The sequence below is a fragment of the Microtus ochrogaster genome, unplaced genomic scaffold (assembly GCF_000317375.1).
Source record: "Microtus ochrogaster isolate Prairie Vole_2 unplaced genomic scaffold, MicOch1.0 UNK12, whole genome shotgun sequence".
Lineage (NCBI taxonomy): Eukaryota > Metazoa > Chordata > Mammalia > Rodentia > Cricetidae > Microtus > Microtus ochrogaster.
In genome coordinates this window covers 6,136,805-6,154,472 of record NW_004949110.1, presented here as the reverse complement: position 1 = coordinate 6,154,472, position 17,668 = coordinate 6,136,805, and the positions used below count along the sequence as shown (strand labels likewise).

The 17,668-nt window shown below is 42.2% G+C and overlaps 1 protein-coding gene across 1 annotated transcript in view; it reads right to left on the bottom strand.

Annotated features, from left to right (window-relative positions):
- Positions 1–14,239: 14,239 nt before the first annotated feature.
- Positions 14,240–17,668, bottom strand: part of Gk5 (glycerol kinase 5) — a 67,693-nt gene continuing 64,264 nt past the window's right edge. The window contains exon 16 of the mRNA XM_005366666.2: positions 14,240–15,566. Within this exon, the coding sequence (XP_005366723.1) occupies positions 15,418–15,566 (149 nt within the window). The 3' untranslated portion in view covers positions 14,240–15,417. The remainder of the gene's footprint in view (positions 15,567–17,668) is intronic.

The window sequence follows — 17,668 nt, the reverse complement described above, 5'->3', positions numbered from 1 at the left end:
CTGTCTCGAAAAACCAAAAAAAAAAAAAAAGATAGATAGATAGATAGATATAGAGATAGAGAAAGGTAGATAGAGTAGAATAAATGTATAAAGAGGTGAGGGGGACAAGAGAACAAACACCTTTGGCTCTTTCTTTGCTAGTATTCGATATAATTTTTGCACAATGTTCATGGGTAAAATCCTCAGAATTCCAAAATTTCCACACACAGTAGTGCTATGATTCTAAAATCCAAAAACTTCAATTGAATGATTGCCTTTCCCACTGACAAGTGAATTCGGATTTATTTAATTTCCACAAGAAATTTTGTTAGTGTATTGTGTTCACCTTATTTAGTAAATACCCTGCTGGGTGGGAGTGGACTAACCTTTAAGCCTAACATTAGGGAGGCAGAAGCAGGCAGATCTCTGAGTTTGAGGCCAGAGTCATCTACAGAGTGAGTTCCTGAATAGCCAGGGCTACCCAGAGAAACTGTGTCTCAAGCAAACAAACAAACAAAACCAAAGCAACAAAATTACCAATCTTGGCATTAAAGATACAAAAGTCAGCATGGCAGAAAAAAAATCTTTACCTAGATCCAGTAGAGAATTATGAAGTGCCTCAACATGTATAGCCATAGGGAAGCAGAGACACGAACTGAGGGGGCTAATGTGGAGAAAGGGGTACCCAGGACCTCACTCTAGGTCAAGGAACCGGTTCATGTCCAAGGGAATACGAAAGTGTGGAGATCAGAGTACTTGTCGAAATGGGTTCTTTTCTTCTGTGGGTTTCGGGATTAGAATCAGGGTGTCAGGTTTGGCAGCAAATGCCTATAACCCCTGATCCATCTTGCCATATTCCCTTAAACTCTTTCTACGGTGGAAGCTTGAAAGACAAAACATCAGATAGGCCAGTCACATGGTGCATGCCTTCAGTCTCAGCACGCGGGAGGAAGAAGCATGTAGATCTCTTTGAGTTCCAGTCTAGCCTGGTCTACACATTGAGTTCTAGCAAGCCTGGGCTGCATAGAACGATCATGTCTCAAAAAGCCAAAAGAAAAACAAAAGTAAGTGGAACTATATGAAGCTACTGTGTGGTTTGGTGTCCTCTTGTGAGCATTAGCACGAGACACGCAATACGAACAGTAAATGTTCACTAAGTATGCCATCTGTTCTTCAGCGTTGCTTCTGAAACAGATAACTTAAAAGTCCACATTCCACAGTACTTTCCAAAGCCACAAGAGCTAAATCCGCAGGAGAAGCCTTCAAATTTTTCCATACACTAGTTTGATCTAACTGTGAATTTCCATGACCTAATGGGGGTATGCTGTCAAAGACAGTAAACGCTAGTTTCACAACAGCCAAGAACTCAGAACGAGGAAGAACAGCTTGGTTTTGAAGCCAAATACTGAAAGTTCTCCGGTACTGAATAAATTGAGTTGCTACAGGGCTGAAAATTCATGTAAATCAATTTTTCCTTCCCACTCATAGTTTCAATTTAGCAATGTGCACAAGCAGCTTTCTGTCTACCTTCTCATCTCTCCATTAAGAGATCCTATTTCCTTTGAAAAAGAAATGAAGTCTTCATCATCTCCAGTGCCAGAGAATAGATGTCTGAGCTGGGACGGCACATCTATTGATTCAGCACTTACTAGGCACTTACTGTGTGCCAAACACTGAGCACAGATCAGAAGCACAAACATAAACGTCTCAGGAGCTGTTAAGTGGTATCTCGTGATCTTAAAAAAACCCCTCGGCTCACCCAGTTCACTTTAAGCCTTATCAGCTAAACTTTCCTTACTCCAAAGAGGAGTCTCTTGGCCTCCCATTTCCAGCTCTTTCTCCTCATACAATTTTGTCTGCCTTGCTAACATTGAATAAAGATGTAATGATCCACTTGGATCTGTAGCCTGCTGAGCTGTGAGCACCTTCGGAGTCAGATCGACTCATTTTCAGTGCCATTATTGACAAACATACAGCAGCTAGCCAGTAAGTACATTTGGAAGGGGAAGCAAAGTAAAAGGAACACGGCATGATTTACACACCTAGGTATTCAGAAGATTGAGACCGCAGAGTTGCGAGCTCAAGACCAACCTAGGGTACATAGTGAGTTCAAAAGCAACCCGGGAAACTCTGTCCTAAACTACATTTTAAAAGGACAAAGACTGGGCACATAGCTCACTGGGAGAGCATTTGCCTATTGCCTATCGCCTACAAGGCCCTGAGTTCAGTTACCATTGCCAACAAAAAGATACCCAGATCAAGTCACCCTTAGTCAGGTACGGTGATTCTGGCCTAGACTGGCAGCACTTTGGGGAGGTGGAAGCAGGAAGTTCAGGGAATTCAAATTTAGACTCTACCCCATGGTGAGTCCAAGGCCAGCAGGAATGAAGAAGCCCTACAAGACACAGGTCTTTTTATTAGCTCTGTAGACCAGGCTGGTCTCGAACTCACAGAGATCCGCCTGCCTCTGCCTCCCAAGTGCTGGGATTAAAGGCATGCGCCACCACCGCCCGGCTAAGACACAGGTCTTAAAAAACGCACAAACACAGAGTTCGTGATTTGGCTCCGTGAATATCTCAGTTGGGGTTTCTATTGTTGTGCTGAAACACCATGAAGAAAAAGCAAGTGGGAGGGGAGCTTATTTGGCTTACATTTCCACCTGACAGCCCATCATCAAGGAAGTCAGGACAGGAACTCAAACAGGGCAGGAACCGGAGGCAGGAGCTGAAGTAGAAGCCACAGTGGAGTGCTGTTTCCTGGCGGCTCCTCAGGGCTTGCTCAACCTGCTTGCTTTCTTCCTTCCTTCCTTCCTTCCTTCCTTCCTTCCTTCCTTCCTTCCTTCCTTCCTTCCTTAGGTCCTCTGGAAGAGCAGTCAATGCTCTTAACTACTGAGCCATCTCTCCAGCCCCTCAGGCTGCTTTCTTATAGAATCCGGAACCACCATAATGGCATCACCCACAATGAGTGCCCCCCACACACATCAATCGCCAATTTAAAAAATGCCCTACAGCTGGCTCTTACGGAGGCATTTTCTCAGCTCAGATTCCCTCCTTTCAGATGACTCTACCTTGTGTCAAGCTGACATAAAACTAGCCAGGAAAATGGGTAAAGGTTCTTGCTACATAATCCCAATGGGTTGATAAGGAGTTAAATCCCCAGGGCTCATGATGGAAGGAAAGAACCAACAACTCCTAAAAGCTGTCCTCCAACCTCCACAGGCACGCGAGGGCCCACACAGGTCCGCACTCACTCACGCACACAGTAATAAATAAGGAAACTCTCAGCAGTCAGCCTTCCTTGTAAATACGTGTGCCACAGAACCATGGAAGGGAAGGGAGCTATGAAAACTGCAGGCTTGTGAAAGTCTGGGCCTCTCCAGCTTTAATGTCCTAGGAATCACCCGGGGAATTCTCATTAAACTTTATAGTACAAGGGATGGCCTAGATTCCACATTTCCTACAAACTCCCAAAGGGTTGCTGCTACTGCTTCACCAGCAAACACAATGTGAGCCCGGAGACCCCTTTTGACCCCTTTTTAACCACACAGAAAAATCTGCTGTCAGAACAGTTACAAATATCTTTTTTTTTTTTTAAATGCATCCTCTTCTATATCCAATCCATTCATTGACTGAAGAAAGGAAAAGCACTTAAGGGAAACGTCAAGTCAATCCGGGTGCCTTCTGGGAGCTATACTCCTTGCACGTACAGATGAACCACCCACCGCAGCAGTACAGGGTGGAACACGGAGGCCTTGAATTTGAAATACAGCCTCTCCCTCGTTCATTCTCGAAGCTGAAAATTGGAGTGGTAGAAGAATTTCAGTTACCCTACATGAAAGCAAACTTCTTAATTTCACCTCTCATCTTATTTACCTGCTTAGAAAAGATCTCACTCTTGTGGCCCAGGCTGGCCTGGAACTCTGCATCCTCCTGCTTCTTCTTGGCTACATAGAAATTTAAGTCTAGCCCGGGCTTAGAGGAGCCTCTATCTCAAAAAGCAAATAAATTTTTAAAAAATGTATAAATTCTCACTGATAAACAACTTTTTGAATTTTTTTTTTTTTTTTTTTTTTTTGGTTTTTCGAGACAGGGTTTCTCTGTGGCTTTGGAGCCTGTCCTGGAACTAGCTCTTGTAGACCAGGCTGGTCTTGAACTCACAGAGATCCGCCTGCCTCTGCCTCCCGAGTGCTGGGATTAAAGGCGTGCGCCACCACCGCCCGGCTAACTTTTTGAATTTTTACTTTTTTTTTTCTTCCTATTTTTTTAAATATTTATTTATTTGTTTGTTTATTTATTATGTATACAATGTTCTGTCTGTGTGTATCCCTGCAGGCCAGAAGAGGGCACCAGACCTCATTACAGATGGTTGTGAGCCACCATGTGGTTGCTGGTTTTCTTCCTATTTTGATGCTCTGAATTTCCTTGTAGATGTCTCTTGCATCTGTAGAAATGTCTTTGGAGTTTTAGGTTATTATACAAGGGTGGGAGTCAAAATATTTAACAACTGGGACTGGAGCGATGGCTCAGCGGTTAAGAGCACTGACTCCTCTTCCAGAGGACCCAGGTTCAATTCCCAGCACTCACATGGCAGCTCACACCTGTCTGTAACTGCAGTTTCAGGGCTTCCGACACCCTCACATAGACGCACATGCAGGCAAAACACCGATGGAAATTAAATAAAATAAAAACTAACAGCACAGAGACCTGTTTGTCTGCCATGAACATTTTGACAACGTATATTAATATAATTTTTAAATTTGTATTTATTTAGTATGTAGAATATGCATATGTGTGCACACATGAGCACACGTTCATCTACATGTATCTGTCGAGGCTGGAGGTTAATACTGGGTATATTTATCTTATTTCTTAAGACAAGGTCTCTCACTGAACCTGGGGCTCACCACTTGGCTGCGCTGCCTGGTTGCTGAGCCAGCACAACACTGGGAAGCCCCTGTCTGGCCGACTTCCTCACACACAGTTGAATGCGGCCCCACCCCCTTCTAAAGCATGGATCCCCGAGTTAGAACTCAGGGTGGTCTCATGCTGACATAGCAAGCACCTTACCATACATACTGAGTCATCTCCTCAATCCCCCATAAAAGCAACTCTTTTTTTTTTCCTTTTGAGACAAAGCCCCTATGTAGCCATGGCTGCCCTGAACTCCCTAGCCAAAGCTAGGCTTCTTCTACTCGCAGATGTGCCAGCTTCTGCATCCCAAGTGCTGGGATTAGAGGTGTGTGTCAACGGGGCCCACCTAGACATGGATTAGTACATGCTGGTGGTTTATTCGGGGAGATTGCTACAAAGAACAGGAGTGCGAACAGGTAGGAAATTTCAGTCCAAGGATGTAACCGAGGCAGTCACTGCTGAAGGCTGCGTCCCCACCATGCCCAGACTGTACGGATGTATTTAAGCATGAAAGCGCAGAGTCGATAATGAATGTCTTGACTGGAGGCGGTTCTACATAAGGCATGCCTTACTTTCACTTCCTTTTGCTGAGAAAACACTTGAGAAAGGGGCTGGAGAGATGGCTCAGGAGGTAAGAGCCCTGGCTGCTCTTCCAGAGGACCTGGGTTCAATTCCAAGTATCCAGATGGCAGCGCACAACTGTCTGTGTAACTCCAGTTTCAGAGGATCTGACACCTTCACACCAATGCACAAAAAATAAACTTAAATAAATTAAGAAGGAAAAAAAAAACACTTGACAAAACTATTGTAGGGAGAAAGGGTTTATTTGGTTCACAATTTCAGGTTACAGAGCATCATCTTGGGCAAACCAAAGTGGCAGGTCCACAGAGCAGCTAAGGAAACTACATCCAGAGCCGGCAGTAGAGCGGCTGTAGAGATGGCTCAGGGAGGAAGGATGCTTTCCGTTCTCGCAGATGACCTGAGTTATTCCTAGCACGTATATACTGTGCTGCTCATGACTGTCTCTAACTCCAGTTCCAGGGGATCTGATCCCCTCTTCTGGCCTCTAAGAGCACCTTGTACATGTATGGCATACCATAAATAAAAATAAATCTTTAAAAGAATACAATAGAGGGGGCTGGAGAAATGGCTCAGTGGTTAAGAGCCCTGACTGCTCTTCCAGAGGTCTTGAGTTCAATTCCCAGCAACCACATGGTGGCTCACAGCCATCTGTAATAAGGTTTGGTGCCCTCTTCTGGCCTGTAGGCATACATGTACACAGAATATTGTATATATAATAAATATTTTTTTAAAAAGAATACAATAGAGAAATGAATTCATTCATTCATGTTATCATTCAGTGTGCTCTTCCCCTTAATTCAGCTCAGGGCCCAGTCCATGAAATGATGCCAGCCACACTGAGGATGGCTCCCCACCTCCATTAATCCATCAAGGAAGATCCCTCACAGACATGCTCACAGGCCAACCTAACCTAGAGAATGCTTGGTGGAAACACAGCTCCACATAAAGTCTCCTTTTACCAGCCGGGCGGTGGTGGCGCACGCCTGTAATCCCAGCACTCGGGAGGCAGAGGCAGGCGGATCTCTGTGAGTTCGAGGCCAGCCTGGTCTACAAGAGCTAGTTCCGGGACTGGCACCAAAGCTACAGAGAAACCCTGTATCAAAAAACCAAAAAAAAGAAAAAAGAAAAAAAAAGTCTCCTTTTACCTCCATAGTGCCCTCGTTCTTCCTCACCATCAGACTATTCCTTTAAAAACACAGTAACAAAGCCTCTTCCTTTCCTCAAAGACCTGAGTGTTTATCATCATCGAATGTCCCACCACAGTTCTTAACCCCTTTCATAGGGGTCACCTGAGACCATCAGAAAACAGATATTTACCTTGTGGTTCATAACAGTAGCAAAATTACAGTTATGAAGCAGCAACGAAAGTAACTTTATGGTTGAGGTCAGCACAACATGAGGAACTGTGTTAAGGATGGCTGAGAACAATAGCACCACCATGGGCTCAGAGAAGGTAGAGATGCTACTCTGGCTACGGAACCTGACTAGATAATGAAGAGGCCTAACTTAACATGAGTGCAGCCATGGCAGGCTATAGACTAAGCTGCAGACTAAGAGGGTGGGACCAGGCTTCACTCTCATAATAACCAGGAAGAAACACAGACTGTACCCTGCTGGGGACCAATCAGAATTGAGATAAACAAGTACTAGATGCTGCAGAACATTAAGGATAGCTTACCTAACTTGTACATAGGTTGCCAATTTCCTTGCGGCACCACCAGTACCAATTCCTGTTTGACAAGACTTCTGTTACCCCACTCCTGCCCAATCAGGAGTTCAACCCCCATCTGAATCTGCAATTTCCTTCCCCTCCATTCTTTATTCCTAAAAATCCCTACATAACTGAGCTCAGTGCTCTCGCAGATTTAACCACTGCGAAAGGAAATTCCAAAGTCAAGCTTGCAATAAAAGCTCTTTGCTTTCATACAAATTCGGACTCCTGGTGGTCTCTGGGGGGCTGGGAGAGGCATGGCTCATGATTAGGGCGTAACAGATAATCTGGCTGAATCTTCCAACACCGTTTGTCTCTAATTATGTATGTAAACTAAAGCAACAAATGGAACACACCCAACTAAAGTGACTTTAATACACTAGCATTTACAGGACAGCTAGTCACTCATTGTTTCACGGTAGTTTCCTAAATAATTTAAATTATAGTTTTTAGAAAGGATTACAAAGTCTGCAGGGATCTAGGCTGTGGTGGCGCATACCTTTAATCTCAGCACTCGTAGGGGAGAGGCAGGCAGATCTCTGAGTTCAAGGCCAGCCTGGTCTACAAGAGCTAGTTCCGGGACAGACACCAAAGCTACAAAGCAACCTTGTCTGGAAAAAAACCTAATAAATTATTATTATTATTATTATTATTATTATTACTATTCTCTGCAGGGATAATTCTACTATATTAATATATCAAATTGCCTTTCTTTCAGTTATTTATATAATCTTTCTAAATATTTTAAAAGATGGTATATCTTTACAACAAATTACTCCCCAATTACAAAAAGAAATCACCTTGTTAGGTAATTTCCTCTGTGTAAGAATTTAACTAGAGAATAAGAGTCTAAAAGAGAACCTAGAGAGACCCAGTGGGTGGAGTACGGTTACAATACCAACCCTTGGGAGATTAGGGAATACGGACTGCTATGAGTTTGAGCCAGTCCGAGCTACACAGTAAGATCTTAAAAACAATTGAAATTAAATAAAAAATATAAAGTCATGCATGGTAGATCATGCCTATAAGCCTAGCACTTGAGAAGATGAGACAGAAATGCCTCATCAATGCTAACCTGGGCTGCATAATGAATCTGAGGCTAGTCTGGACTACAGAGTGAGACCCAGTCTCAAAAAAAGCAAACAAAATGGATTCCAGAGAGGCAAATCCTTTTTTCCTCTAACCATACACGCAAATTTTAACTTGAGTGACACCTGTCATTAACAGGCTTATTTCTCTGGCTTCTCTCCTTCCCTTTCATTCTTTTATGCAGTGGTGGGGATCGAACCCAGGTCTCATCCCTGCAAGGTAAGTGCTCTACCGTGAGCTACACCTGAGTCACTCTGTGAGTTGCTAGGTAGCAGAGGCTGGCTTTGAGCTCCTGACCTTTTGGATCCCACCTCCCAAATGTTGGGATTCTCCATGTGTGAGACCACACCTAGTTTAAGGAGTACTGGACAGCGCCCCGAGCTTCATGAACCCCAGGAAAGCTGACTCCTAACAGGCACAACCTGAGCCCCTTCTGGAATTTTCCTCAGTGTGCAGAAACCAGAATAGGAAACAGTATTCAATAAAAGTTCAAGTAACATAAAAAATAAGCCTATAAATTAAAACAGATAAAAAAAATATTATGGACAGACTGTTCAGTTGGTGAAGAGTTCGAGCCCAGCCTGATCTACACATTGAGTTCTAGGACAGTCTTCACCGGTCCTGCACAGAGAAACCTTGTCTCAGAAAACAGCAACAATGAAACCAAACCAACCAAACAAAAAAGTATGTCTTAAACAAAAGCCCAGATGCAAATGAAGAGTGTTTTTATGGCTGTGTTCATCTTCAATTTTATTAAAGATCTTTAAGATGGTTTATGACAGTCTCAATAACTATTTAATAAAACTGACATCCATAACAATAACAGAGAAATAAAATCATAATACTGATATATGAGAATTCAAATCTATACTTATTCATCTTTTTAAATTAATTTTCCACAAAATCATCCTGAACTTTTACATAAATCATACAGTTTTGCACAGAGTTAGAATCATGATGAATGCGATATACAAATATATATGTATATATATATACACACACGAGATATATATATATATATATATTATATATATATAGTCCAGACACACTATGGGACATCTTAAGTTGCCTTTGAAACCTTAGTTTCTTTCACAGTGTGAGCCCTGCACTACAGGCACAGAGGTAACAGCCCTTTTGCTAGACACATCATAAGGCGATGTTCAAGATGCTATAACATTTTGCCTTAAATGACTTGAAAAATCCTACTCAATGACTTCTGAAGTCTGATTTCACTGTAAAAAATTACGGCTCATTTAGCAAACAATCCAATTGGCAATCGGACAAAGATATGAACAAAGATTTAAAAGATGATGGTGAGCAGATGGTAAAAGGCACATGAAATCATATTCAACATCACCAAATGCTGCTGAGAGAACACGGAGAAACCGAATCACTCACACACTGATTGTAGGTAAGGATCAAACCCAGGGCCCTGCGCACAAGCGCTCTACCACACTAAACTAAAAACCATTTAAGCTAGAGTTCCTATGTCATTTTTTCCTATTCAATCTCAATGGCTATCTAGATGTGGAGAAAAGAATGCAGAGGGCAGGAAGGCTTTGAGAACCGAATAACAGAAGTTCGGAATTATCCGATTCTGAAGGCTCCTTGGGCTTTTGGTTCCCTACCAGGAGAATCATACAGGTTCACAGTGTGTCTGAAACTTCCTACTTTTACTTAAAAAGCACAATCTAAACTTCCTAAAGGAATTAAGAATTATTCAAGTGGCCAGGCAATGGTGGCGCAGAGGCAGGCGGATCTCTGTGAGTTTGAGGCCAGCCTGGTCTACAGAGGGAGTTCCAGGACAGCCAGGGATATTACAGTAACAGAGAAACTCTGTCTCAAAAAACAAAACAAATCTAAGGAGGCAGAGGCAGGCGGATCTCTGTGAGTTCGAGACCAGCCTGGTCTTACAGAGCTAGTGCCAGGACAGGCTCCAAAGCCACAGAGAAACCCTGTCTCGAAAAAACCAAAAAAAAAAAAAAAAAAAAAAAATTTGGTCAAGTGGATTCAAGTCTTCTTTAGACTATTTCTTGGTGACTCTAGACTCAAAGTTGAAGGATTGAGGCACAGCAATTACATCTTCTCAAAGAATTGTAAAAGTCACTGGGTGGGTAGTGTTACAAATCTTTATTCCCTGCACTCTGGAGGCAGAGGCAGGTGTATCTCTGTGAGTTCAAGACCAGCCTGGTCTACATTGTTCCAGGACGAGTAGCGCTAGACAGAGAAACCCTGTCTTGAAAAAAACAAAGAACTGTAAAAGTCTTGCCAGCCTCTTGGGTTGTTCTATTTTACATTAAAAACCAGTTCCCAGAGCCAGGAAGAGTAGGTCTGGGGAACCTTTAATTGCAGCATGTGGGAGGCAGAGACAGAGGCAGAGTCAGAGGCAGGCAGATCTCTTGTGAGTCTGAGGTCAGCTTGGTTTACAGAGTGAGTTCCAGGGCAGTCAGAGCTATAAAGGGAGATCCTATTTCAAAAAACAACCAAATTAAACCAAACAACAACAACAGCAAAAACAAACAAACAAACAAAAAAACAGTCCCCAATTAGATGTTAATTAGATGTTTTGCTTAAGGGCTACTTCTGTGGTTCCTTCCTCTAGCAACAGAGTGTTGGGCACTCTTAAAACACAATGTTACTTATCTGAAGTCAAATATATAAAACCTGTGAATGAAAGTTTCAACTAGACCTTAAAAAGTTAAAAGTAGCTGGGCATGTTCAGCATGCACCAGGTTCCAGGGTCCATTCCCAGACCAGCAACCAAAAAGCTGTTATACCCATATATATCTATGGATGTATATCTCTAGAAAAATATATTTGAAAATACATAGACATGACTTTTTTTTACAATAAACATTATGACTCTAGTTGTAAATATCTTCCTTTTCAACAAGTATAAGATATTATCAATAAATGTAACATCAAAGATAAATGTGAAGTAAAAATTCACCCATAAACAACGAAGGCACAGTGTTAAGTTGGAGGGGGCTGAGGCAGAACGGAGAAGAAACATGGCTTCCGCTTCTGGAAGCATCCAATCTAGCGAAGATTTGGGACAATCTTTTCCTTGTTCAGAGAAGAAAGTGAAGCAAAGCCAGGTGTGGTGACTCATGCCTGTAATCCCAGCACCCATGAGTTCAGGCTATTCTGGGCCACAGAGTAAGATCGATCCTGTCTCGGGAAAACTGGGGTGAGGACAGATCAAGTCACAGATGATCTACAGAATGTATCAGTCATACCATGAGGTCACATGCCCACTAATTGTGACCACGCAAGAGCAGGACTGAGGTGCATAAGTACTAGCTGGGTGGAGCTCAGTGGGGGAAGAGTTGACCATCAGGCTCCAACCATAGAGGTAAGGGCTGAGGAACACAGACAATCAGCACAACTTTTTCTTCATTACCCCAGCAAAATAGAAATTGCATTTTAGAATACTCCCTACTTTTCCACTGCTGTTAAAAATTCATTTCCTAGGCCGGGCGGTGGTGGCGCACACCTTTAATCCCAGCACTCGGGAGGCAGAGGCAGGCAGATCTCTGTGAGTTCGAGACCAGCCTGGTCTACAAGAGCTAGTTCCAGGACAGGCTCCAAAGCCACAGAGAAACCCTGTCTCGAAAAAAAAAAAAAATTAATTTCCTAAGGGAAAACAAGGCAGAGAACATTGGCAATGCAACTATAGTCACCAAATCTTCATATTTCTCCTAATAGCCTGTATCAGTGGTTCTTAAATGGCAATATTTTTGCCTCCCAGGGTGGCCAATTTGGGCAAGCATTTTGGGCAGGGATACTGCCAAGCATATGTGTCTAGTATAGCATCCCAGAGCAAACACAGATGCAGTTCAAAATGTCAGTGTTGCAAGATGTGGTGGCACACACCTTTAACCCCAGAACTCAGGAGGCAGAGGCAGGCAGAGTTCTGTGAGTCTGGGGACAGCCTGTGTCTACATGGTGAGTTCCAGGATATCCAGGGCTATATGGTAAGACCCTGTCATGAAAACAAAACAAAATAAAGATCAATGCTGACATTGGGAAACCATATCACAGATGGATATAAGAGATTTCAGATCAGTAAGTCAGAGTACAGAGCAGTTAGTAGCACTTTAAGATAGACTGCACAGGAACACTGTCCTTATTGAGTTTGCTGGAGACGAATGCCTGGTACGTCTACAAGGTGAAAAGAAAATATGCTAAGAAGTATTAGTATATTAAAATTATTTTCAAAAGGCATATGAAGAAACAATGTTCTTCAATTGTTTTTGATTAACAACTGTCTCTACAGCCACAAACAACATAGTATTTTGATTTTGCAATTTTACTAAATCTTGGTTTTTTTGTTTTTGTTTTTGTTTTTTTCCGAAACAGGGTTTCTCTGTAGCTTTGGAGCCTGTCCTTGAACTAGCTCTTGTAGACCAGGCTGGCCTTGAACTCACAGAGATCCTCCTGTCTCTGCCTCCTGAGTGCTGGGATTAAAGGCATGCTTCACCACTACCAGGCAGACTTTATTTACTTAAATCTTACAAGAATCACTAAGCTCTGTCAATAAAATATGGCCAGAAAGCAGAAGAGCAAAAGATTAACTTCTAGATCCACAGAAGAAAAAGCAAAAGTCACTGATCTTTCAAGAGCAGCTCTGTTCGGATGAGCTATTAGCTGTTTTTCACGTTATCTAAAGGGTATTGTTCCTTCATGCTGTACGTGTATGTTGAGAAGAGCATGGGAAAGACATGGAAAACAAACCTTTAGTAATTAACACCACAATTTAGTCAATCAACACAAAGGACAGAACTGCTTCCTATGAAATCATACCTTTCGGCAGACTCTATAACAACATTGAGATAAATCAGCTTTCACATGATTGATGGGAAATCTTGTAATTGGTCATGAAGCTTTGCAAAAACATTGTAGGAAAGAATAAGACATCTACATATGATCTGATATGTTATAGTAAACAAAAATATCTCTAACAAGAAAACATTCCAGAATCTTTTTTACAATTTTTGCTATTGTCACGGAGAATGCATGCAGAGCACCATGCCCACGTGGAGGGCAGAAGACGACTTTGGAGTCAGTGTTCTTCTACCTTTACATGGGCTTCTTCACGGGACGGAACTCAGGTCAGCAAGCCTGGATGACAAGTGCCTTTACCTGCTGAGCCATCTTGCTGACTCTCTCATAAGAGAGTTAATTTTGTTAACCTCATTAATGAGTTAATGGAGTCAAGGATGCTACGTGTTTGCTACAATGTTTCTGCTAAGAAACTTTTTTAACAATTGAAGACACTGGGAGCCCAGGGAAACAATTTCCACAAAGCACAATGTAACTAACTATTCATTCAGTGTAACTGACTCCCAAATGGACATAGCAGCGACAGCATTCCCTCTAACAGCAGCTCCTTTAGTGACATAATTATGTATGAGATACTACTGTCACAGTAGCACATTTATGTGATATTGACCAAGGTGGGAACAAGTTCATTCACTCTTAAAAATCCAAATCCCCAACGGAGAGAGAGGCAGTGATGTAGAAGAGGCTGGAGCACCCTCAACTGCTCAGGACAATTTTATACCCAGCCTGAGGCGTCTCCCACTTTCCAGCACCAAAGCTTCATCAGGTGAGACTGGCTCAGTGGTACCTTAGCCTTACGGCAATATCATCGATCACACATGCTGTCCATCATCGTACAGGCCAGCCTCCACTATCTCTCAGAGGTGAGCAGGACAAACACCAAAACACACACCAACAAAGTAACCCAAGAAAGCAATTTTTAAGTTACCAATGAACTAGGGCACTTAAAATAAACTCTGACGCCAGGCATGGCACATTCCTACAGTCCTAACACCTATGCTAACACCTACTCAGACTGCGTCAAGAGGAGCTGGAGTTTTAGGGCAGCCTGCGCTACATAATGAGACTCAGTCGCAAAACAAAGCAAAACAAAAACTAATAATAATAATAATTTAAACTCTGTCAAGTAGGCACTTTTTAAAAAGGGATATTTAGGCAGGCATTTCAACAAATAGAGAAATATAAAGAACTAGAGAAATTTACATTAACTTCTTGCACTTTATAAAAATAGAATGTTACACAGAACCCTAGAGACTAAGGCAAGAGGCTCAAGACTTAGAAACCAGCATGAGGTGGACAGCGGGTCTTTCCTCAAACAAACAAACTAAAACAAAGGTTTGCTTTTGTTTTTCAATTCAGGGCCTCACTAGTCACCCAGATGCCTCCATTCCCGGCATTGGCCAGATAGGCTTCAAGTTCCTGCTCCACCGCCTTCAGCCTCTGAAGTCCTGGAATCACAACCATCTCCCACCACCCCCAGCCTCAACATCCTTTTCAGGCCACTAACTAACATCCGGTCCTCACGTTAACTAACATCCGGTCCTCACGTGTGATGAGTGATCAGCCCAGGATGATGGGGCATGCTTATAATCCCAGAAGTTGCGAGGCTAAGGCAGGAGGATCTAAGTCCCAAGCTAGCCTGGCCTACAGAGTGATACCATACCTCAGTAACAACAGCAAAAGTCGTGCAAGGGAGAATTAAGGGAGTATCTTCCTGCACAAGAAGTAAAGTGCTGACTCGCGAGCTCACCTCAGAGAGGCACAAAAAGAGCTCAGAGTTGGATATGACACTTAAAAAATTATGGCTTGACACAAAAAACATTCTGTTTTCTCAATTATTCCTCCTTTTTAGCTTTGTGGATTTCAAATAGCCCACTTGATTTTAAATTTAAGAAAAAATTTTCATAATATTTTTAAAAATGCGATGGTGCCTGACCCAGAACGATTAGCTCTCTGAGGGCGAATGACTATGACCTGTGCACCATTGACCCTGTGAAGAAAAAGGAGGACTCAAATATCAAAGTGCAGCTGGGAGTGGGAAAAGTCCTTTGGAAGTTGCTAGAAGAAAGAAGACACAAATTTGAGGTATTGCTGATTTAAAATTTCACTAAGACTTGGATTTAAAAAGCAAGACAATTTTCTTAGTGAGTTTTTAAAAAGAGCAACACTTTTTCTCCGCTCGTAAGGCTCGCTTCAAATCATCTCCTCTCGGCCACCATCAACCATCATGTCGGGATTCCCTGAGCTTCTCCCGTCCGTGTCTTGCCAGGCTGCCGGTGGGGATCTGTCGGCTCCTCAGTGCTACGCCTTGTTATACCAATTCATGGAGCGCTTCACGGCTTTCACCCAGTTTTCCATGTTCATTTCATATTCCTGCCACTTCTTCTGGGGCTTGAACACCATTTCACTTTGCCTCAGCTTCTGTAGCTCTTCTTTGTCAGCCCAAAATCCTACAGACGAAAAAAAAAATTCTCAGAATTTAAGGCAAATAATGAGTTCATGAAATATATCCACCAGCTTATGTGAACTGTGAACAAGGAGAAAAGTTAGAATGTTAAAACGTAGTCCAGGGGCTGGAGAAATGGCTCAGAGGTTAAGAGCACTGGCTGCTCTTCCAGAGGGCCTGAGTTCAGTTCCTAGCAACCATATGGTGGCTCATAGTCATTATAATGAGATCTGGTGCGCTCTCCTGGTGAGCAGCGTACATGCAGGCAGAACACTATCACTATATATATAAAATAAATTAATTAAAAAAATGTTACAGAATACTTGTGGCTTTGGCAGTGTATACATGATCAAAAAGATATACTAGAGAATAGATACATTAGGATTTTAAAAAACATTTTGTGGGCTAGAGAGATGGCTCAGAGGTTAAGAGCACTGGTTTCTCTTCCAGAGATCCTGAGTTCAATTACCAGCAACCACATGATAGTTCATAATCATCTATAATGAGATATGGTCCCCTCTTCTGGCCTGCATGTATAAATGCAGGCAGAACACTGTATACATAATAAAACAATCTTTAAAAAATATTTTGCTTTTTTAAAAACTCTTTCTTTTTGAATGGCATTAAGCCATTTTTTGTTTGTATCAGGATTGAACAGAGAGCTGCACACACAACAGGCAAGTATTCTCAAACTGACAAACACACACACTATATGTGTGTGTGTGCATGTGTGTACACATACACATTTTCAGACAGGCACATGTTGCTGAGGCTGGCCTGAAATGTTTAATCCTCCTGCCTCTACCTCCTGAGTGCTGGAATCACAGGCAAGCATTTGTCACCAACCCAATACACAATTCTTTTTTTCTAAGATTTCCTTGTATTTATGAAGTTAGTTATTTGTATTACACTCGAGGATATTAATTCATAAAGGGTTCTAAATGACTACTAATAGGTTTCATTTGTTTATCAGTTGCATATTAGTAAATAAAATCTAGTAATGAGAATATGTTTTGTGTGTTCAGTAACTCATTTCTTTAATACCAGCTCTTGAAAGGCTGAGACAAGGGGATTTGGAATTAGAGGACAGCCTAGGCTACATGGCAAGGTTATCTATAGAGTAAATAAATAACATATATATTTTAAAATTTTTATTTCCAGAACTTTTAACTTATATTTAAGGTAGACATGTATATGTGCCATTTTATTAAATATGTGTAGAACAGACCCAGTTTCTAGGTAGATTTAGAAAACATAAGCCGGGTGGTGGTGGCACTTGCCTTTGATACCAGCACTTGGGAGACAGAGGCAAACTCTGTGAGTTTGAAGCCAGCCTGGTCTACAAGGCACCAAAACTACAGAGAAACCCTGTCTCGAAAATACCAAAAAAAAAAGAAAGAAAGAGAAGCAAAAGTTTGGAATTAAATATAGATTTAATGAAGAAGATAAAGCTCAAGCCACCTGAGTTTATTAATCAGAGTCTTTGTGTGTATATCTGTGTATTTATGTGAGTCTCTGTGTATATTTATGTGTGTGTATCTATGCGTAATTGTGTCTTTATCTGTGTGTAATTATGTGTGTATGTATGTGTCTTTGTCTGTATCTGTGTGTATTTATATGTGTATGTCTTTGTCTGTGTATCTGCGTGTATTTATATGTGTAGCTCTGTGTGTGTTCTTGCACACGTATGTACCACTGTTTCCTGGGGTCTCACTATGGAGCCTAACAGCCACCCCTCTTTCCCTCCACAGCAGTGCTTTCCTTTCCTCTCCTCTACCTCCCCCTCTCCCCTCAACCTGCTGTTAGAAGCTAGGCCACAGCTGCCTCTCCTGGAGCTCCTACCCAGGTGGCTTCACACCATCAACCTTTGCTGGGTTTATCACAGATCTGATCACTAGTTGCATCTGTCTCATCCCACCAGAGACCAGGATCTGTGGCTTTAGCTTCTCAATTCCCAGCACTCAAGAAAAGCTGTGAGTAAAGGAATGGCTGATTTTTAACACAAAGACAGGCCTAGTGGGGAAAACCTTCAGACTCTACACTGTACTGCTTCTGATCTCTTCTCTCTCTCTCTCTCTCTCTCTCTCTCTCTCTCTCTCTCTCTCT